Source organism: Schistocerca nitens, chromosome 8, assembly GCF_023898315.1.
Source record: "Schistocerca nitens isolate TAMUIC-IGC-003100 chromosome 8, iqSchNite1.1, whole genome shotgun sequence".
In the NCBI taxonomy this organism is placed as follows: Eukaryota; Metazoa; Arthropoda; class Insecta; order Orthoptera; family Acrididae; genus Schistocerca; species Schistocerca nitens.
In genome coordinates this window covers 536,816,179-536,839,796 of record NC_064621.1, presented here as the reverse complement: position 1 = coordinate 536,839,796, position 23,618 = coordinate 536,816,179, and the positions used below count along the sequence as shown (strand labels likewise).

Here is a 23,618-nt window from a genome sequence, read left to right as displayed (position 1 = left end):
CATTGTCTGCAAATGCCTTTCCCTGTTCTACGCATTAAAACAGGTTTAATTCTTGTCCACAGCCGTATCTGTTCATAATTGACGCAGACAAATCCGTACTCCATATTGTCTTTTTCACCGCAGTATGAGAAGTTACTTGTTTCGCATTGTTTAAGCGTTTCATTTCTTGCTATTTTTTCATTCACTAGCTGATACAAACCTGACTGCACTTTAAGAATTTACTGTTTCTTGGATACATTTGCCCATATATTTGTCCAGTTTCTCTCGGTATATTTACTTAGCATCCTGTTCACTGGTTACTGATGGATCATTTATTTATGCACATTGGCAACATTTGTGGGAGTTTTTTGTCTTATCCTATTTGTTATATAACGGTATTCCGAGTAACGTAGCCTAACATAGTCAAAGACGTGACTGATGTGAGATATACTGGCTCTACAACGGCATCTGTTTCAAAATCGCAGCTGTTAGATCAGTAGGTAGCGCTTTTACTTCCTTCTGCGATCTATAGAAGAGCACGGTAACTCGTGACCTTTTAACATTTCACTCTCCTAATCATTCTTCACTCTGCGGTAGGGGAATATGTGACCTTTTATCATCCCACGGTCCTAATTCTCTTTCTCTGCGGTAAAGAAAAAGATGCTGTTTTAACGTTGACGATGATATATGATGCACTGATTTCTTTTCGCCTTTACGAAACAGTTGCGTACGTGTTTGTCCGCTGGTGGTTTGCCACTAGGAAGTTGTACAGTCGTTCTGCGATCAGGAGAATCGCATAGATTTTCCATTGAGTTGCAAAGTGAACAAATATGTGGCTGAGTTTCATATTTTACGAACGTTCCTTGGGCATAAGTAAACATATAGGACTGGATATGATTCTGCAAATCCACTCCGCATATTTTGATTGTATTTAGTTTCCGATACATATATTTATATGACCATGCACACTTCCTGTCATAGTAGAAAGTGGCGTAAATCTTGTGACAATCTCGTATTTTATCAGATGGAAATTCAAAGACCCAATTATAAATTCTGACAGATCGTAAACCTAATTGCAACTACTGTTCCGGCGTAGCGACAAGCGACGGCACGAAGATGAAGAACGCAAAAGGAGAGCCAATAGACCGCCGACAAGGAACGCATCAAGACAGGAGCGGCCTCTAGCCGAAGCGAATATAATCGCTGCTACTGCCAACCTAGGCCGGACGGCAGAAGACAGACACTAGCAGACACGGACTAGAAACCACATAGTATATAGCGATAGACACTGATTATTTGCATGTCGCCAGTAGTTAAGTATTGTCTATCTATTTTATTGTAATAAAAACCATTAATATTCCTTTCAGATGACGCTAATACAATAGCTCCCTACTTAGCAATCATAACCAACCGCTCGCTCACCGACAGATCTGTACCTACAGATTGGAAAATTTCGCAGGTCGCACCAGTGTTTAAGAAGGGTAGTAGGAGTAATCCATCGAACTACAGACCTATACCATTGACGTCGGTTTGCAGTAGGGTTTTGGAGCATATACTGTATGCAAACCTTATGAATCACCTCGAAGGGAACGATCTATTGATACGTAATCAGCATGGTTTCAGAAAACATCGTTCTTGTGCAACGCAGGTAGCTCTTTATTCGCACGAAGTAATGGCCGCTATCGACAGGGGATCTCAAGTTGATTCCGTATTTCTAGATTTCCGGAAAGCTTTTGACACCGTTCCTCACAAGCGACTTCTAATCAAGCTGCGGGCCTTTGGGGTATCGTCTCAGTTGTGCGACTGGATTCGTGATTTCCACTCAGGAAGGTCGCAGTTCGTAGTAACAGACGGCAAATCATCGAGTAAAACTGAAGTGATATCAGGTGTTCCCCAGGGAAGCGTCCTGGGACGTCTGCTGTTACTGATCTATATAAATGACCTGGGTGACAATCTGAGCAGCTCTCTTAGGTTGTTCGCAGATGATGCTGTAATTTACCGTCTAGTAAGGTCATCCGAAGACCAGTATCAGCTGCAAAGCGATTTAGAAAAGATTGCTGTATGGTGTGGCAGGTGGCAGTTGACGCTAAATAACGAAAAGTGCGAGGTGATCCACATGAGTTCCAAAAGAAATCTGTTGGAATTCGATTACTCGATAAATAGTACAATTCTCAAGGCTGTCAATTCAACTAAGTACCTGGGTGTTAAAATTACGAACAACTTCAGTTGGAAAGACCACATAGATAATATTGTGGGGAAGGCGAGCCAAAGGTTGCGTTTCATTGGCAGGACACTTAGAAGATGCAACAAGTCCACTAAGGAGACAGCTTACACTACACTCGTTCGTCCTCTGTTAGAATATTGTTGCGCAGTGTGGGATCCTTACCAGGTGGGATTGACGGAGGACATCGAAAGGGTGCAAAATAGGGCAGCTCGTTTTGTATTATCACGTAATAGGGGAGAGCGTGTGGCAGATATGATACGCGAGTTGGGATGGAAGTCATTAAAGTAAAGACGTTTTTCGTCGCAGCGAGATCTATTTACGAAATTTCAGTCACCAACTTTCTCTTCCGAATGCGAAAATATTTTGTTGAGTCCAAACTACATAGGTAGCAATGATCATCAAAATAAAATAAGAGAAATCAGAGCTTGAACAGAAAGGTTTAGGAGTTCGTTTTTCCCGCACGCTGTTCGGGAGTGGAATGGTAGAGAGATACTATGTGGTTCGATGAACTCTCTGCCAAGCACTTAAATGTGAATTGCAGAGTAATCATGTGGATGTAGATGTAATGTGATTTCCTTGCATTGTTTTATAGCTATCCGAGAAATCGGCATCCTTGAGGCACCCTATAAGAGACGAGTGGGCAGAACCCTACAAATTCGCCTATTGAACCACCATCGATCTTAAATTAAACGGTACTGCTCGTATTTTGTACTATTCTTTCACAGCCTTTAGCATTGATACACTTCACAAATACACTTTGTGTAACGTTATTAATTTAAACACCAAAAAAATTCCTCATCATTCAGATTTTTTTTTTTCAACCAATACCACGCATTCGGGAGGACGACGGTTCAACCCCGTCTCCGGCCATCCTGATTTAGGTTTTCCGTGATTTCCCTAAATCGCTTCAGGCAAATGCCGGGATGGTTCCTTTGAAAGGGCACGGCCGATTTCCTTCCCCATCCTTCCCTCACCCTAGCTTGCGCTCCGTCTCTAATGACCTCGTTGTCGACGGCACGTTAAACACTAATCTCCTTCTCCTCCTCCTTCAACCAATTCCAAAAGAATAATGGAAATATGCGAAGAATGTTGCTGTCAAATTCAAACCTGAATGATGTTTTCCGAGAAAAGTACATTTTCACTGTACTTACAATTACGAAGTGACACGACGAAAGGAAGCGGAGAGCGCATCCCCTGTTGACGCGGTCCTTCCGGCATGCAGGCTGCAGCGCACGACTGCATACCATCACAGATAAGGTTGGGCTTCTCTAGGTCAGGTACATCTCACTGTCGTCTTTACAAATACGCGACTAGCTTGCAAAAGTTTTGATTAATTGATCCCACGCCGCTGTACTGGACGTTGAAAGCTCAATACAAGCGAAAGTAACGTCGGATGGGCCCGAATACTGCCCAGTGATGTAACAGTCCTGCACCCCAATTGCTTATATCACAATTATCGTGTGACTGCAAATCTAAAATTTCGGAAATGAGGCAGTCGCTTCTGTGCAGATGAACCGAGGTGACGAATATACACCTACTCCTAAAATGATGGTTTTCTCTCCTACTAAACTTTAAGAAAAGGAATTCTTTTCTTTATTTCTTTTCCTTGTGCCTTTTTCCCGCAATGACGCAGGGTCGGAATGGTTAATCGGAATTGGCAAGGTTAATTTAAGGGGTGGCCGGATGCCCTTCCTGCCACCACCCCGTACCCCCCAGGATGGAAGTAATGTACCCCAATTGTCTGTGTCTAGTGTAATCCATGGAATAGTGTAAATGTGTTCAGATGTCTGCGAGCCGTGTAACTCAGGCGGAACGTGGGGACCAGCCCGGTATTCACCTAGTGGGATGCGGAAAACCACCTAAAAACCACATCCAGGCTGGCCGGCACACCGACCTCCGTCGTTAAGCTGCCAGGCGGATTCGAACCGGGGCTGGCGCGCATACTCGAGCCCAGGAAGCAGCGCATTAGCTCTCTCGGCTAACCTGGCGGGTCAAATTTTAAGAAAAGCAATACGGGGTTGAACAAAAATATGGAAACACTGCATAATATACATTCCTGAACGTACGGTGTATGTAGGTGCTAGCCAATCCTGTTGGTTGCACTGCTGTATTTCACCGTGAACGGCAACTGTGTAATGTCCTCAACACGTTGCGTCAGTTGCGACGAGAACAGTTCTCTGTGAAGTTGTGAGTGCATTACGTCGGATCTGAGTGATTCGAACGTAGGAAAATTGTTGGTGCTTATATGGGGGGAGTACTTCCGTAACCAAAGAAGCTCAAGTGTCTGGTGGAAAGCGGAAAAAAGTTTGGTCGTTATAAACGGCTATTGAAGAGGATACGAAAAATAAGGCGACGACAGCTGCAAAAGTCACTGCAGAACAGAATGTCGCACTCGCGCATTCTGTCAGCAGCGAAACTACACGAAGGGAACTTCAGAAGCTAAGATTTTCAGGGCGTGCTGCAATTTCAGACCACCCCACAGTGATGCAATTGCCCGTAACAGGAAAACGCGGTGCAGAAGTCATAAAAGCTGAGCTGTGGAAAAACGCAATAATATCATTTGGTGTGATAAGCCTTGTTTCGCACTGTTTACAACTTCTGACCAAGTTGACGTCCCAAGCGTCAAATACGGCGGTGAATCGGCGAAGGTCTTGGCAGCTGTACTGTGGTGTTCCCTGGGTTCCACGGTTTCACTGCAAGGTCGCATTATTGGCAAGGATTATGTGACTGTTATGGCGGATCAAGTCTACCCCATACCCCATAGCACATACTATATTCCCACACGACAGGGCCCCTGTTCACACAGCTCGCATTGTCCAGGGCTGGTTTTGTGACCACGAGGATGAATTGTCGCGTCTCCTGTGGCCTCCACAGTCACTCAGACTTTGTGGTCTACTGTGGAGAGAACGGTACGTGATTGCTATCCACTTCCATCATCCTCACCCGAAATTGCCACTATTTTGCAGCAAAAGTGGTATAAGAATCCTTCAAAAACCGTATTGGACCTGTATTTACCCATTCTGAGATGACTGTAAGCTGTTTTGAATGGCAGCTGGTTTCCCAAACCGTACTATGCACTGCAACCTGTTGAGTTAGTAGCGTTTCTTTATTTTTGTCCACCCTTTGTATCTAGGTCAGGTGTGCCCCATTGTCGTCTTTACAGATTTGAGATTGACTTGGAAAAGTTTCGTTCGATAGATCCCAGTCAGCTGTACAAGTGACACTAAGATTGGGTGGACCCCACTAACACCCATCGCTGTAACAATGCAACACCCCGACTGGATAAGTAAAAATGACAGTGTGACTTTACATCTAAAATTTTCGAAATAAGGTTATGGGATCAGTACAGCCGAAACAAGATGAGTTATGTACACCTATTGCTAAAAATCGTAGTCTCTTTTCCTGCTAATCTTTAAGAAGAACAGTACCTTCAGGTTTTAGTTACATCTAAGGTATGTCACAAAGAGGTGTAAATGGTAGAGGTGCTCACCTTTTCCCAAAAATGCTATGAAAAAGAATAATTACTAGAAAACAAAATGGTCGCGAGTCCATTGTGGAAAATAGCACTGCATAATTATTTGACCATCCCAGCAGTAGCTCACATTATTCAGAAATAAACGGAAGTTATCTGAGCAAGAAGACCGAATAGTAGCGGCTTCGTTCTAGGATACCATCATAACGACCGGGAGAGCGGTGTGCTGACCCCATGCCCCTCCTATCCCTATCCTCCCCTGAGGATGACACGGCGGTCAGATGGTACCGATGGGCCTCTTGTGGCCTGTAGACGGAGTGTTTTTTTTTCTTTTTTTCTTTTCTTTTTTTTTTTTTTAAATCTGAGCAAGACATAAATTTCCCAGTACTACTGTACTTCGATGTAATATCACTTCTTGTTAAATTTTCAAAAACTCAGATACTATAATGTGTACAAGAATTATTTAAATATCGTGCTGCATTCACACTACATTGTGCATGCAGCACGATACAGTAACACTGATCGTTACAGATTTGCACCGCCAAACGTGACCAGAACTGTTACAGTCACATTTTCTTATCGACACACAAAACAGTTACTGTTGAGAACAATGATTCAGCGTCAAGATTCTCCACACCAAGTCACAAGCTCAGTTCAGTGAAATCACGGAGTCACCAAAAACGTTCAACAAGCACGAAGGCCGGCCGGAGTGGTCGAGCGGTTCTAGGCGCTACCGTCTGGAACCGCGCGACCGCAACGGTTGCAGGTTCGAATCCTGCCTCGGGCATAGATGTGTGTGTGTACTTAGGTTAGTTAGGTTTAAGTAGTTCTAAGTTCTAGGCGACTGATGACCTCAGAAGTTAAGTCCCATAGTGCTCAGAGCCAAGCACGACAAATTTGTGTCCGAGTAACGCGTAGAAAAAAAAAAACTGCAGATTACTTGAATAGCGCTGGTTACTTTCTGATTTCAAAATTTTAAGTCCTCAGTAATTGTTTAATTGTTGATCCAGTTAAATGAGTAAGAAAATTAATGTTTAGTTAGTGCAAACATCATCATTACTGGAAACAGATTTAGTGGCTCAATTTCATTCAAAGTTTTCTGAATATTTCATTAACGTAGTGACGCGCAGGTTGTAATTAGGAATAGGTGCATAATCTTACCCTACGTAATAGTCATACGAGTAGAATAATGACAGAAATGTGTCAATTACATAAATACAGAGGTATTATGGCTGTGTGGACGGATGATCATCATCTTAAATGAGCCACTGTTCGCGCGTGTCCACCTCTCAACTTCGACGCACGCCCTGTACGGTATTTCTAACAGCAACGTTTGACAGACAGAAGCTTGGTAGCTGCTGTCCACATACACTGTCTGATCAAAAGTATCCAGACATCCTTACCTAATGCGGAATTGACCAGTAGATGTCAAGACAAGCGGACCCGCTTGTGTAAAAGCAGGCAGTAGAGAAACAGAACTGGTCGGTAGACAGAGCTCTGACTTACAAAGTGGATTAACCATGGGATGTCACCTGAGTAACATATCCATAGGGGATATTTAAACCCTTATAAAGCTGAGCAAGTCGACTGTTGATGGTAATTCTGAAATGGAAGCGCGAAGGAACAACCGCAGCAACCAAGCACACCTCACTTACTAATGGGCAGGAGTCTTCGAGCGTTGCAGTGGATGGTTGTTGAAAGGTCATATGAAATCAGAGGAAGGACTAACTCGTGAGTTCCAAAGTGCTACCAGCAGTCCAGCTGGAACAATGACTGCGTAACAGGAAGTCGAAAACTTGGGCTGCAGTGGTCGAGCAGTTCCTCGAAAGCAGCATTAACATTACTATAAGACCCGAAGACAGTAGAACTAAACCTTGAAATGAGACAAGAATAAATGAAACTAAAAGTGAGAGTTCCAGAATGAGATTTTCACTCTGCAGCGGAGTGTGCGCTGATATGAAACTTCCTGGCAGATTAAAACTGTGTGCCCGACCGAGACTCGAACTCGGGACCTTTGCCTAGGTCCCGAGTTCGAGTCTCGGTCGGGCACACAGTTTTAATCTGCCAGGAAGTTTCATATCAGCGCACACTCCGCTGCAGAGTGAAAATCTCATTCTGGAAACATCCCCCAGGCTGTGGCTAAGCCATGTCTCCGCAATATCCTTTCTTTCAGGAGTGCTAGTTCTGCAAGGTTCGCAGGAGAGCTTCTGTAAAGTTTGGAAGGTAGGAGACGAGGTACTGGCAGAAGTAAAGCTGTGAGTACCGGGCGTGAGTCGTGCTTCGGTAGCTCAGTTGGTTGAGCACTTGCCCGCGGAAGGCAAAGGTCCCGAGTTCGAGTCTCGGTCGGGCACACAGTTTTAATCTGTCAGGAAGTTTCAAAAGTGAGAGTTGTTTGCAGTGTTCCTTCCGTGACTGTATTACTTTCGTAATAATAAAGAATAACCGATTTCAGTCACAAATCGTACGTATTATTAAATTGCACGATGCATTTCGAGACTTGGGGGCTCATCTTCAGGCGCTTTGACAGTCTACATCAACTTGAGATTTCGTTTAATACTAGGACTATAATATTAAAAAATGCCACATGATAAAATATAAGATTATAAAGCCATGATAAATCGAAAAGTAACTTACTGTTTCTAATAGTAGGTACATGGTTTTGGAGAACGTTTATGTACACATACACACTTTCTATTAAACACCACATTTGCAGAAACATTTTGACGTAGCACATTTTCGTACACAAGATGGTGGCTGCTAGACTCTGTTTCTTCATTCAACAAGTTTTCAGAAGCTTCTTCTTTATGTGAAATTATTGCTCTAGCAGATCAAGTTTTTTACTTTTGTTTTCTGTATGGAGTACAGTTAAGCTGTTATGGAGCACACACATTACCATTAAAACCCAAAACACTAACACAAGAAATTATTACCATCGAAACAACTGCAAGAAATAATGTATATTCTGAAAGTCAATTGGCAAACTACCAAACAAAATACAGGTTAACATCAGTAATGGAAGTAGTACAGAAGGAACATCAGACACTGCACATAGATTAATAAGCATTCCCTATTTAGACGCAGCTCAGTATTAAAATTTCTTTCTCCACGAGCAACATACTGGGATACCACTTACCCTACACAGTAAACATAAACACTTCAATAACAGAAAAAAGTGTAGTGTATAAACCACACTGTACAGCTGTCCTGCATTATACATAGGCAAAACAGGAAGAACTTTCCATACACGTTACAAAGAACACACTGAAGCCTTTAGATTTAACAACTTTGGCAATTCTGCAATAGCTAACCACATGTACCTTAACAGATACAGACTAAGTGAGATCCATAACGGCTTAACTGTACTCCATACATAAGACAATGGTAAAAATTTTGATCTGATAGAGCAATTAGAAATAATCTTACATAAAGAAAAAGCTTCTGAAAACTTGTTGAATGAACAAACAGAGTTTAGCAGTCGCAATTTTTTCAGTAATTTTAAAAATTTCTTTTTTTCCTTACAAACAAGTAATTAATAATGTAACCATTTCATAAAAACTGCAGCATCATCACAGTCGAATTTTTTGACTTCTTTTTAATTTTGCTTGAAAAAGAAAATGTGGTGTGTCAAAATATTTCTGCAAATGTGCTGTGTAATAGAAAGTGTGTATTTGTACATAAGCAATCTCCATAAACATATACTTACTGCTGGAAACAGTGAGTTCCTTACCTTTATGAACTTATATTTCATAAAGTGGCATTTTGTAATATAACAATGTGATCATTCCAGGCCCAGAATTAAACGAAATATAAAGTTGATCTAGATTGTTAAAGCGCCTGAAAATGAGCCCCAGGGATTGAAATGCATCGTTCTTTTTAATGAAACCACAATTTGTGGCTGAAGGCGGTTACTCTTTAATATGATAATTGTGACATGGTATATGGCGGCGGTAGAAAACAACTTTCGGATTCGACAAAAAGAACCTACAAAATCTGACGAGAATAATAGAATAATCCTACCGCACTGTCGATGCATCTCGTTAGCATCAAGCATTATGTGTACTATCTGTCAAAGCCATCAAGAACAGTAAAATCTGAAAACAGAAACGAACGATCGCACGTACTTGAAGCACCTTTTCCATTTATTTATGTGAACACCTTTGTGTCCCCGTTCCATGGCAGTAACCTAGAGTGCTTCTTTTCAGTAAAGTTAAACGGTCAATAATGGCCTAAAAAGCCTTAGTTAGTTGTAGAACGCATAGGTCTAAATAAATACATACACCTTATATCAAAAAGTGTCACATTCGAAGTTATTGTGCCTGAAAACTTCTCCATTTTCCCATTTACGATTGCGGCAATATGGCAAGGAGTCAATACAAGATATACGACTGCTTTTATATCAGAAAGAAATGAGACAGGATTTGATGAGGGGGCGGGGGGTGGGAGGGATCACTGGTTAGTATTCCAAGACAGAAAAAGGCGGTGGAATGTAAGAGACTGAGAACCACTGGTGTAGTGGATTCTGTCCATGGTCTTATAGGTCCATGAGCTGACATTGCAAACCCCCTGCGACTGTGTAATGATATTCTCTGTGTGCCCGTGAAGGGAGCAGCATGTGGGCTTGGGGACTGTGCAACAGCAGTACCAACCTAGCAGCGTAATTGTGCGCACCACACGCAGGCTCTGTCACGTCGTCTCATGGCGGCTACTGTGGCAGCAATTAGTGCGTGCCGGCACGCGTCCGTCCCTTGACAGCCTGGATCACGCAGCACAATGCGACTGCGCGGTGCACCTCCTGTAACCGGTGCACACACGTTTGCAGCATTACAAACATCCTAAAGTGGTCAAAATACATGTCAGATAAAAAAGTTAGGTGTCTCATCCTATACACATAGGGTAGACAAAAATATGTGAACAACTCACCACAACACATAACTCTGCCTAATACGAGGCGTGTTTTTTAAGGCAGCACCGTTTTGAAATAAAAGTAAAACAAGTAGACTTTCCTTTTCAATTTTATTTTTATCTGAAAGCTCGTACTTCAATCTAACTTTCTGGATAATTCCAACCGATATTAAGATACTTATCATGTCGTACAATCAGCTGTAAATAGCATCCAGGTGGACATAGATAATGTTGTGGGTAGAGCCAACCAAAGACTGCGATTCATTGGCAGAACACTTAGAAGGTGCAACAGGTCTACTAAAGAGACTGATTACACCAGGCTTGTGCGCCCTATTCAGGATTGCTGTGTGGTGTGGGATCCGATTCAGATGGGACTGACGGATGACATCGAAAAAGTACAAATAAGGGCAGCTCGTTTTGTGTTATCGCGAAGTAGGGGAGAGAGTGCCACAGAAATGATACGTGAATTGGAGTGGCAATCATTAAAACAAAGGCGTTTTTCGTTGCGAAGGGATCTTGTCATGAAATTTCAGTCACCAGTTTTCTCCTCCGATTGAGAAAACATTCTTTTGGCACCCATCTACATAGGGAGAAATGATCATCACGATAAAATAAGAGAAATATGGGCTAGCACAGAAAAATTTAAGTGCTCGTTTTTCCCGCGCGCCGTTCGAGAGTGGAGCGGTAGAGAGACCGCTTGAAGATGGTTCATTGAACCCTCTGCCAGGCACTTTATTGTAATTAGCAGCGTAATCACGTAGATGTAGATGTAGAAGTCTGCCACCTTAGCAGAACTTTCCATAATTTAAAAGTTCGTAACAATCACATAAAGCACACATTTTGACATTTATGAGCGATGGTATGTTGCGAAAATAGGTAATATATTTTAAAGATGACGGTACAGCCGTGCATAATAACGAACGATGTGGGCGACCTTCGATCATTACTGACGATCTGGTGCAGAAAAGTGATGAAAAAGTGAGAGAGAAGAAATTCTTTACTCTTTCGACGTTATGTGATGAGTTTTCTCAAATGTCAAGAAGTGTGCTTTATGCAATTTTTACAAAACATTTAAATTATCGAAACTAATGCTCAGGCGTCAGATTTTTGCGGGGATAGTATTCGAAGATAAGTGCCTTACTACAGAAAAGTGGATTAAAGTTCAGGCTTTCATGTAAAAATGAAATTGATAAGAAAAGCCTACTTGTTTTATTTTCATTTCAAAACGGTACTTACTTAAAAAGCACGCCTCGTACGTTGTTGGAGAACGGTTGGCATTCCCAACAGCTTTCGGTCGTCTTGGAATGGATAAATACAGGTCCTATACGGCTTTCCAGCGAAACCTATACCATTTTCTTGCAAAGTAGTGGCAAGCTGAAATAAAAATAATGGAGGTGGATAGCGGTCACGTACTCTTATCTGCAAGGTAGGCTCAATACTACTGATATTTCGTAACTGTGGTAGCTGGGAGGGATGCGACAGTTCATCCCCGTGCTCACAAAACCAGTCCTGGACGATTCGAGATGTGAACAGGGTCCGTGTCGTTTTGGAACTCAGCGTTACTATTAGGGAACAAACTTTGTACCATGGAACGAACTTGATCGGCCAAAATGGTCACATAAACTTTGGCGATGATGCTACCTTACAGAGCAACCGTGGGGCCCACGAAATATCACTATACGACAGCCCAGATCATCATCGAACCCCCGTCATGTTTCACTCTTGGGACATAGACTCGGCCAGAAGATGGAAACAGAGTAAACCAAGACTCATCAGACCAAATGACATTCTTCCATTGCGTCATACTCCAGGTTTCGTGGCATCGGCACCACGTTTTCCTGTTTGGCATTTTATCATTGTAGAGTAGTTTTGAAATTCGAGCTCGCCCTGAAATTCCCTATTGCTCGATCTCCCTTCGTGTTATTTTGGTGCTGACAGGGTTTGTGATTGCGACGTTCACATAAATGCAATCTACATTCGGTTTGCAGCTAAACGACTGCGCAGCACATTTTTCATTCAGAAGTCGTATTTGAACAGGAATGTCCAAAGTGGACCTATTTTTTGCTGTAAGACAACTGCAGGAACAGCACTATGAATATGGAATAGATCTACTAATGACTTTCCTGGACATTGAAAAAGCGTATGATAGTCTGCGTAGAAGCAAAGTGTGGAAAGCCCTGGAGAACGAAAGGGTAGCAAAACAGATTATTTGGAGGGTAAGGGAAATGTACCATGGAAGTGTGAGCTTGTGAAAGTGGGAGGAGAGAGATCAGTTTGGACTGAACAGAAGAATGGCTTGAGGCAGGGAAGTGCACTTTCGCCGTTACTCATTATCGTAATGATGGATGACATAATGAGTACAGTAGCAGAAGTAATTGGTGAAAGGAAGATGAAAGCCATGGTGTTTGCAGGTGATCTGATGATTTGGGGGACTGAGGAGGGGGAAGTACAAGATCAGTTGGACGTATGGGAACGAACAGTACAAGAACATGGGATAAAATTTAGTACATGTAAGAGTGAGATGATTATCACAACAGCCGGCCGGAGTGGCCGAGCTGTTCTAGGCGCTACAGTCTGGAACCGCGCGACAGCTACGGTCGCAGGTTCGAATCCTGCTTCGGGCATGGATGTGTGTGATGTCCTTAGGTTAGTTAGGTTTAAGTACTTCTAGGGGACTGATGACCACAGCAGTTAAGTCCCATAGTGCTCAGAGCCATTTGAACCATTATCACAACAAGAAAGAAGGAGAGAGGAACAACTGGAATAACAATTCGTTCAAAAATGGTTCAAATGGCTCTGAGCACTATGGGACTTAACTGCTGTGGTCATCAGTCCCCTAGAAGTACTTAAACCTAACTAACCTAAGAACATCACACACATCCATGCCCGAGGCAGGATTCGAACCTGCGACCGTAGCGGTCACGCGGTTCCAGACTGTAGCGCCTCGAACCGCACGGCCACTCCGGCCGGCATAACAATTGGTGGGGAACCATTGAGGAGAGTGGAGATTTTCACGTACCTAGGAAGCCTGCTACAGGAAGATGGAAAAAACGACAGAGAAATAAACGTGCGGGGAAGAACAGCAGAAGCGTTTCGGAAGAGTGTCAGAAGCCTGATATGGAGCAAGGATGTACCCCAAATCAGTAAAAACGTTATATAGCGATCGTACTATGTCCCGGTCCTGACATATGCACCAGAAACCTTGGTTATGAAAGGAAGTGAGAAAAGCTAAGTACAAGCTAGCGAGATGAAATTCTTGAGAAACAGTATTGGAGCGACAAAGATAGACAGGTTAAGAAATGGTAGGAACCACTATAGGAGGAGACAGAGAAATCAAGGCTGAGATGGTATGGACACGTTAAGGGAATAGAGGAGAAGAGGATACCCAGGAGGATACACGAGATGAAACTGGAAGGAAAGAGACCAAGAGGAAGATTGAAAGACAGATGGCTGAAAGGAGTAGAGGAACGCGTCCAGAAAGAAGAAGACTGGACCAAGGTGAAGACGGAGAGATGGTGGCAAGGCAGAAGACGATGGAGAGGCGCATGTTCCATACAGACCCAGCCAGAGCCTGGAAACTATCCAGGATGATGATGGTGATGATGATGATGATGATGATGATGAAGTTGTATTTGAAGCGTTCAATGACTTTGAAAGTAAAACTTTGTCAACCGATCTGAGTAAAAACTCTAAGGCGTTTTCATCGTATGTAGAATCAGTAGGTGGGTCAAAATCATCTATTCATTCACTCGGTGACCACACTGGTATCGAAACGGAAGATAACAGACAGATGGCCCAAGTACTGAATCCGGTCTTACGAAATTGTTTCACCGTGGAAGATCATAACATGGTTCCTACTTTCAATCGTCGTACGAAAGTCGAAACGACAGATGTTGACGTAACCGATTGCGGAATAGAAAAATAACTACAGCCGCTTAGTAGCGGAAAGGCGTCGGGACTAAATTAGATACCTATAAGGTTCTACAAAGATTAAGCGAAATAACTTGGTCCCCTTCTAGCAGTAATTTATCGTAGATCGATTGAGCAACAAAGGGTACCTAGTGACTGAAAAGGAGCGCAGGTCATTCCCGTTTTTAAGAAGGACCTTAGAACAGATAGACCTATATCGTTGACGTCAGTCTGTTGTCTCATTTTCTGGAACATGTTTTATGCTAAAGAATTATGACATTCTTGGAGAAGGAAAATCTCCTCTATAAAAATCAACATGGATTCCGCAAATAGAGATCCTGTGAAACTCAGCTCGCTCTGCTCCTCCACGAGTCCCACAGCGGCGTAGATAATGGAGCTGTGGTTGATGCCGTGTTCCTTGACGTCGGGAAGGCATTTGACACCGTCGCGCTCTGCCGTTTAGTGAGCAAACACAAGCTTATTGAGCATCGGAGCAGATTTGTGACTGGATTCAAGACCTGCTTGCTGATAAAGTTCAACTCTTAATTTCCGGAGTGCCATAAGGAAGTGTGATAGGACCTTTACAGTTAGCAATATATGTACAAATGATGATGTAGAAAGCGTCGGATGCTCTCTAAGGCTGTTCGCAGATGATGCGGGTGTCTGTAACAAAGCAGCAACGCCAGAATATAATAACGATTTGTAGAATGACATCCAAGGAATTGATGAATGGTGCAGGCTCTGGCAGTTGACCCTGAACGTAAATAAATGTAACATATTGCGCATATATATGAAAAGAAATTAACTACTGTACATCTACACTAGTGATGACAAACCGCTAGAAATAGCATCTACCGTAAAGTATATAGGAGTAACTATCCAGAGCGACCTTAAGTGGAATCTCCACATAAAACAAGTAATGGGAAAAGCAAATGCCAGAGTCAGATTCGTAGGAAGAATCTTTAGGAGATGTAACTCATCCACGAAGGAAGTGGCTTTTAAGGTGCTTGTCCTACCCATTTTTGAACATTATATACCATGTATAGGGGAATATGCTTGTTTTCAATGAGACAGATATCCACCTGGACAGTGCGACGACGCTTGGAGCTGCATGGACTGTTACCAAAGCGACCATTGTTGCACCATCCCGTGATACGGCGGTAGAGGAGAGCGCGCCGACTGTGCTGCATCCAAAGACAACGCTAGACACGTTAGTGGCACTGTTTATTCTCGTAAGACAAGTTCTCGTTAACCGTACACCATGGTAGGCACATCCATATGTGCAGGCTCCGACAAAAACTTACGTTGCCAGAATACGCTTACCATCGTTGTAGTGGCCCAACACCTTTAAATGATGGTATGGGGGTACCATTGTGTACACAACACCATCACATTTGGTTCGAATACCCAGTAATTTCGACACCGGCAGATACAATTTAGCCGGCCGGAGTGGCCGAGCGGTTAAAGGCGCTACAGTCTGGAACCGCACGACCACTACGGTCGCAGGTTCGAATCCTGCCTCGGGCATGGATGTGTGTGATGTCCTTAGGTTAGTTAGGTTTAAGTAGTTCTATGTTCTAGGGGACTTATGACCACAGCAGTTGAGTCCCATAGTGCTCAGAGCCATTTGAACCATTTGATACAATTTAGACGTATGAAGATCAGTGGCTGTGCCCTCTCTTAGACGTCTGTGTGACATTATCTTCCAACAAGGTAACACAAGAAAGCTTTTTTCCCATGATGCGCCGACCTTTCTCTATACAGACGGTGTTGTTTTGGTTAGTACGTTATTTTCATCTCTCAGAACTTTATTAAAAAACACGTAGTCACGAGCAGGGCTTAATTTCGCTGGATCAAGCTGGAATGGCGTTTCGGTATATCCCACGGAAAACAATATACAGGGTGTCACAGAATAAAGGGAATGTTTGAAATGAGTAGTGGCAGCCATGAGCAGGTGGCAACACTGCGGGTTCGTGACAGTTAGCGAATAAACAGTCCGCCATTTCAGTAATCATGGATCAGTGGAACGGACAACAGCGTGCGTTAGCCATAAAAGTGTTTTATAAAAAGAATGATAGTTTAGTATCGGCACAGAGGGAGTCAATTTAGACCTCATGATGCCGTTCTGTCGAAACACGCGATAAAATGTTGGATTAATAACTTAGAAGAGACTGGACGTCAAAGAAGTGTGCGTTTTCCAGCGCACATTGATTTTGTACGCGAGTCTGCTAATGGAGCCCACGGCATTCAATTTGTAAGTTAGCAGCAGTGGTTGTAATGTCCCGGGAGACTGTTCGCAGAATTCTTCAACTTGATATAAAATTTCATCCGTACGAAGTACAGATGGTGCATCAAATGAATGACAACGAATACCGGTTACGATTGGGATTCTGTCAACAAATCATAACAAAAATAAACAATGACGATGAATTTCTAAACAAGTTGTGGATGTCAGATGAGGCACATTTTCATCTCACAGGTTATGTGAATAAATAGAACTGCCGTTGCTGGGCAAATACAAATCCTAATGACGTTCATGAGCCGGCCATTGTGGCCGAACGGTTCTAGGCGCTTCAGTCCGGAACCGCGCTGCTGCTACAGCCGCAAGTTCGATTCCTGCCTCGGGCATGGATGTGTGTGATGTCCTTAGGTTAGTTAGGTTTAAGTAGTACTAAGCCTAGGGGACTGATGACCTCAGATAAAAAGTCCCATAGTGCTTAGAGCCATTTGAACCATTTTGACGTTCATGAGCGCCCTTTACACGTTAGTAAACTGACACCATGGTGTGGTGTTTCATCACTTGGGATTATTTGACCGTATTTTTTCGCAAATGAACTGGGAAACACAATAATTGTCAGTGCTGATCGTTACGTGGATATGTTACAAACTTTCGTTACGTCTCCATTGAACAACTTTGTAAACGTTCATGAAGCCTGGTTTCAACAGGTTGGAGCACGGCAATCAATGGCATATGTGCGAGGATTGTTTGGCAACCGTGTTATCTCACGATTCGGTAAGATTCGCTGACTCCCTAGATCACCAGACTTACCCGTTTGTGATTTTCTTTGTTTTTTTGTGGGGTGGGGTGGGGGGGGCTACCTCAAGAGCAAAGTCTACACGACTCGACCAAGAATCCTGGATGAGTTAAAACAGAGAATTCGGGATGCAGTTCACAGCCTCCCAGCTGAGATGTTGCAGCCGTCATTGAGGAATCTCAACAGCAGATTTCACGAATGTGTTCGTACAGGAGGACGCCATCCAAAGGATGTAATTTAAAAAAAATGATAAATGTCAACAATGTTTCGTAAATGCAAAGTTGTAAGGTTTCAGTTACTATGAATGCAATTTCTTTCCTTCATCACTTCTAGTTTTATTGGATTGTGGAAATGTTCCCGTTTTTCTGTGTCACCCTGTATGTATTTGTACTCACTGCAACGAGTTGGCACCGGAGATTTAAAATAATACACGTGTATTAAATTGCAACGTTATTACAATTGGCAGCTGCAATGGCGCCAGCCAACGTGACTGACGCCGGCCGGTGTGGCCGTTCGGTTCTAGGCGCTTCAGTCTGGAACCACGTGACCGCTACGGTCGCAGGTTTGAATCCTCCCTCGGGCATTGATGTGTGTGATGTCCTTAGGTTAATTAGGTTTAAGTAGTTCTAAGTTCCAGAGGACTGATGACCACAGATGTTAAGTCTCATAGTGCTCAGAGCCATTTTTTGAACGTGATGAAGGGTGACGAACATCATGCGATGTACAGCAACTTGTGACGAGGTAGTGTGTATGTGTGTGTGTGTGTGTGTGTGTGTGTGTGTGTACAGTATACGCAAGATAAGCGGAACTTCGAAGTTGAATGAATAAACGGAAATGTCAGTTTTGTACATTCTTACTCTTCTACGGAAAGGAGAAATCTTTGACTAGATCTAGTATCGTGGCGCCGTCTCTTGTTTTGCGTGTCAGTGAGAAATAAACACCACATGGAGTGTCTGAAAATGAGTGTCTGCATAATGTGCTGTCACGAAATCATGTTTCTTCCATGTCGTAATGTATTCCTGAGCTGCTAATTGTGGCTTTCCGCTTTCAAATTATCCCTTTTTCTTCTTGTGCAGCTGTTTTCATAGCATATCTGCTTAAATGAAGAGCTCTGGGGGTCGGAATAAGGAATGTGTCTTTTTAGTGTCCGCAGCTCGTGGTCTCGCTGTAGCGTTCTCGCTTCCCGAGCACGGGGTCCCGGTTTCGATTCCCGGCGGTGTGAGGGATTTACACCTGCCTCGAGATGACTAGGTGTTGTTGTGTCGTCTTCATCATCATCGTTCATCCCCATTACGGTCGGAGGAAGGCAATGGGAAACCACCTCCATTAGGACCTTGTCTAGTACGGCGGTGTGGGTCTCCCATATCGTTCCCCTAGTCTCTGTCAAGGAGTGTGGGAGGTCATCGTCATCTTTTTAGTCGTCAAATTATAAAAATCGTGGAAAAGGTCATATCTTTTATTCATTTGGTAAAAAATTATACATTCAGAAGCTTATTTGTTTATTACCTGTGCACACAAAACATGTGGCTTCTTTTTCATTCACTAATATCAAAGTTCCGAAAGACAAAATCTGACTGAAGGATATTACGTACAGTCGGTCCCCATAGCAATGCACATGAGGTTGAGAGGAGAGAACGAAGATCACGGCAGCCGCGAAGTGAGGATAGGTGTGAGGGGGGGAGAGGGAGGGCAGTGTTTTTCCTTTTATCTTCCACTGCTACCAACTCAGGTGGCACATTTCGATCACACACCGAGTTAACGTTTCATGAAGAGTGTTAGAGGGACGTTCGTGTTCAAATGTGGTGCTTATTTGTAGTAATGAATACGAACTTGAATCAATGCAGGTTTTGTCTCGTTCACATTCCATTAATTTTTCCTAAGTTTTCGGGAAATCGATACTGAACATGACGCTGATGGGCCAGGAGTATATCCATAGTAATTCATCACTAAGTGCTTTATTAATTAATACTTGACACACTTCACGGAGCAGCTACAATTCAACTGACTGAATGTTGTGGCCTGCAGGCAAGGAAGAGTACCTGCCGACTTGTGCCGCTGTGTTTCGAGCACAACTAGGAAGCATTCCTACCGGGACGGACGGATTGCAGCTGTTGCTTATATTAAGTCTTGTGGTTTTATTGTTTTGATTGTAAGAAATTATGTTTTAAAAACATGAATTCCAGAACAGTATTTTGAAAAAAAAAATAATTTCTCATTGTAAGTTTTATCAAAAGTTTTCAAAAATCGAAACTTGTGATTTTTATGGCTAATGCGAGTGCGGTTGTATAGGTAAAGAAGTGCGTTCCGGTTCCCAAAATTTTGGAAATTGAACACTGGTCACGAGTAGCGAACAAACTAGCTGGCTCAGCGCCATTTTTGTTGACGGAGGTGTAGTGACTGAAAAATTTAATTCTTTTTTATCGGAACTGAAATGAACTAGCTGTAGTCAAACATATACATTTTGCGAAAATAAAACGGTATTGCATTTTGCACCGTGTGTAATCCCAAATCGCCTACAAATTTACTCATGTACTTTTCTTACTACAATAAACAAGCACAATAGGTAAAATTTCGTTATTGCTGTCTTGTTGTATTATACTTTTACCGTCCATCGATGGCAGAGATAGATGCGCCACCCAGCCAACTGGGAATGCCTGTTCATTCCTGCACGTTTACGTCCGACACCACCAACAATGAACACCATGAAATTCACAGCACTAATAACCCACCTTCCAACGATTGTCTTGGAGCAACATCTAAAAACCATGGAAAACAAACGTGTGAATTTTTTAATAAAATGGGAATATGAGAGTATTCTTAATTGTAGTAATTCTCTTTTATCGTGGATAACTGAAATTATACTTTCAGAAGCTTATTTGTTTATTACCTGTGCACACAAAACATGTCGCTTCTTTTTCATTCACTAATATCAAAGTTCCGAAAGACAAAATCTGACTGAAGGATATTACGTACAGTTGGTCCCCATAGCAATGCACATGGGGTTGAGAGGAGAGAACGAAGATCACGGCAGCCGCGAAGTGAGGATAGGTGTGAGGGGGGGGAGAGGGAGGGCAGTGTTTTTCCTTTTAGAGGGACGTTCGTGTTCAAATGTGGTGCTTATTTGTAGTAATAAATACGAACTTGAATCAATGGGGAGGGGTATCTGTTGAGAGGCCAGACAAACGTGTGGTTCCTGAAGAGGGGCAGCAGCCTTTTCAGTAGTTGCAAGGGCAACAGTTTGGATGATTGACTGATCTGGCCTTGTAACAATAACCAAAACGGCCTTGCTGTGCTGGTACTGCGAACGGCTGAAAGCAAGGGGAAACTACGGCCGTAATTTTTCCCGAGGGCATGCAGCTTTACTGTATGATTCAATGATGATGGCGTCCTCTTGGCTAAAATATTCCGGAGGTAAAATAGTCCCCCATTCGGATCTCCGGGCGGGGACTACTCAAGAGGTTGTCGTTATCAGGAGAAAGAAAACTGGCATTCTACGGATCGGAGCGTGGAATGTCAGATCCCTTAATCGGGCAGGTAGGTTAGAAAATTTAAAAAGGGAAATGGATAGGTTAAAGTTAGACATAGTGGGAATTAGTGAAGTTCGGTGGCAGGAGGAACAAGACTTCTGGTCAGGTGACTGCAGGGTTATCAACACAAAGTCAAATATGGGTAATGCAGGAGTAGGTTTAATAATGAATAGGAAAATAGGAATGCGGGTAAGCTACTACAAACAGCATAGTGAACGCATTATTGTGGCAAAGATAGATACGAAGCCCACACCTACTACAGTAGTACAAGTTTATATGCCAACTAGCTCTGCAGATGACGAAGAAATTGAAGAAATGTATGATGAAATAAAAGAAATTATTCAGATAGTGAAGGGAGACGAACATTTAATAGTCATGGGTGACTGGAATTCGAGTGTAGGAAAAGGGAGAGAAGGAAACGTAGTAGGTGAATATGGATTGGGGCTAAGAAATGAAAGAGGAAGCTGCCTGGTAGAATTTTGCACAGAGCACAACTTAATCATAGCTAACACTTGGTTTAAGAATCATGATAGAAGGTTGTATACATGGAAGAACCCTGGAGATACTAAAAGGTATCAGATAGATTATATAATGGTAAGACAGAGATTTAGGAACCAGGTTTTAAATAGTAAGACATTTCCAGGGGCAGATGTGGACTCTGACCACAATCTATTGGTTATGACCTGTAGATTAAAACTGAAGAAACTGCAAAAAGGTGGGAATTTAAGGAGATGGGACCTGGATAAACTGACTAAACCAGAGGTTGTACAGAGTTTCAGGGAGAGCATAAGGGAACAATTGACAGGAATGGGGGAAAGAAATACAGTAGAATAGGAATGGGTAGCTTTGAGGGATGAAGTAGTGAAGGCAGCAGAGGATCAAATAGGTAAAAAGACGAGGGCTAGTAGAAATCCTTGGGTAACAGAAGAAATATTGAATTTAATTGATGAAAGGAGAAAATATAAAAATGCAGTAAATGAAGCAGGGAAAAAGGAATACAAACGTCTCAAAAATGAGATCGACAGGAAGTGCAAAATGGCTAAGCAGGGATGGCTAGAGGACAAATGTAAGGATGTAGAGGCTTTTCTCACTAGGGGTAAGATAGATACTGCCTACAGGAAAATTAAAGAGACCTTTGGAGATAAGAGAACCACTTGTATGAATATCAAGAGCTCAGATGGCAACCAAGTTCTAAGCAAAGAAGGGAACACGGAAAGGTGGAAGGAGTATATAGAGGGTCTATACAGGGGCGATGTACTTGAGGACAATATTATGGAAATAGAAGAGGATGTAGATCAAGATGAAATGGGAGATACGATACTGCGTGAAGAGTTTGACAGAGCACTGAAAGACCTGAGTCGAAACAAGGCCCCCGGAGTAGACAACATTCCATTGGAACTACTGACGGCCTTGGGAGAGCCAGTCCTGACAAAACTCTACCATCTGGTGAGCAAGATGTATGAAACAGGTGAAATACCCTCAGACGTCAAGAAGAATATAATAATTCCAATCCCAAAGAAAGCAGGTGTTGACAGATGTGAAAATTACCGGACAATCAGTTTAATAAGCCACAGCTGCAAAATACTAACACGAATTCTTTACAGACGAATGGAAAAACTAGTAGAAGCCGGCCTCGGGGAAGATCAGTTTGGATTCCGTAGAAATACTGGAACACGTGAGGCAATACTGACCTTACGACTTATCTTAGAAGAAAGATTAAGGAAAGGCAAACCTACGATTCTAGCATTTGTAGACTTAGAGAAAGCTTTTGACAATGTTGACTGGAATACTCTCTTTCAAATTCTAAAGGTGGCAGGGGTAAAATACAGGGAGCGAAAGGCTATTTACAATTTGTACAGAAACCAGATGGCAGTTATAAGAGTCGAGGGGCATGAAAGGGAAGCAGTGGTTGGGAAGGGAGTGAGACAGGGTTGTAGCCTCTCCCCGATGTTATTCAATCTGTATATTGAGCAAGCAGTAAAGGAAACAAAAGAAAAATTCGGAGTAGGTATTAAAATCCATGGAGAAGAAATAAAAACTTTGAGGTTCGCCGATGACATTGTAATTCTGTCAGAGACAGCAAAGGACTTGGAAGAGCAGTTGAACGGAATGCATGGTGTCTTGAAAGGAGGATATAAGATGAACATCAACAAAGGCAAAACGAGGATAATGGAATGTAGTCGAATTAAGTCGGGTGATGTTGAGGGTATTAGATTAGGAAATGAGACACTTAAAGTAGTAAAGGAGTTTTGCTATTTGGGGAGCAAAATAACTGATGATGGTCGAAGTAGAGAGGATATAAAATGTAGACTGGCAATGGCAAGGAAAGCGTTTCTGAAGAAGAGAAATTTGTTAACATCGAGTATAGATTTAAGTGTCAGGAAGTCATTTCTGAAAGTATTTGTATGGAGTGTAGCCATGTATGGAAGTGAAACATGGACGGTAAATAGTTTGGACAAGAAGAGAATAGAAGATTTCGAAATGTGGTGCTACAGAAGAATGCTGAAGATTAGATGGGTAGATCACATAACTAATGAGGAAGTATTGAATAGGATTGGGGAGAAGAGATG

The 23,618-nt window shown here is 42.6% G+C and overlaps 1 protein-coding gene across 1 annotated transcript in view; it reads left to right on the top strand.

The window, feature by feature from the left end:
• Nucleotides 1-3,419: 3,419 nt before the first annotated feature.
• Nucleotides 3,420-23,618, top strand: part of LOC126199661 (uncharacterized) — a 113,636-nt gene continuing 93,437 nt past the window's right edge. The window contains exon 1 of the mRNA XM_049936589.1: nucleotides 3,420-3,480. Within this exon, the coding sequence (XP_049792546.1) occupies nucleotides 3,420-3,480 (61 nt within the window). The remainder of the gene's footprint in view (nucleotides 3,481-23,618) is intronic.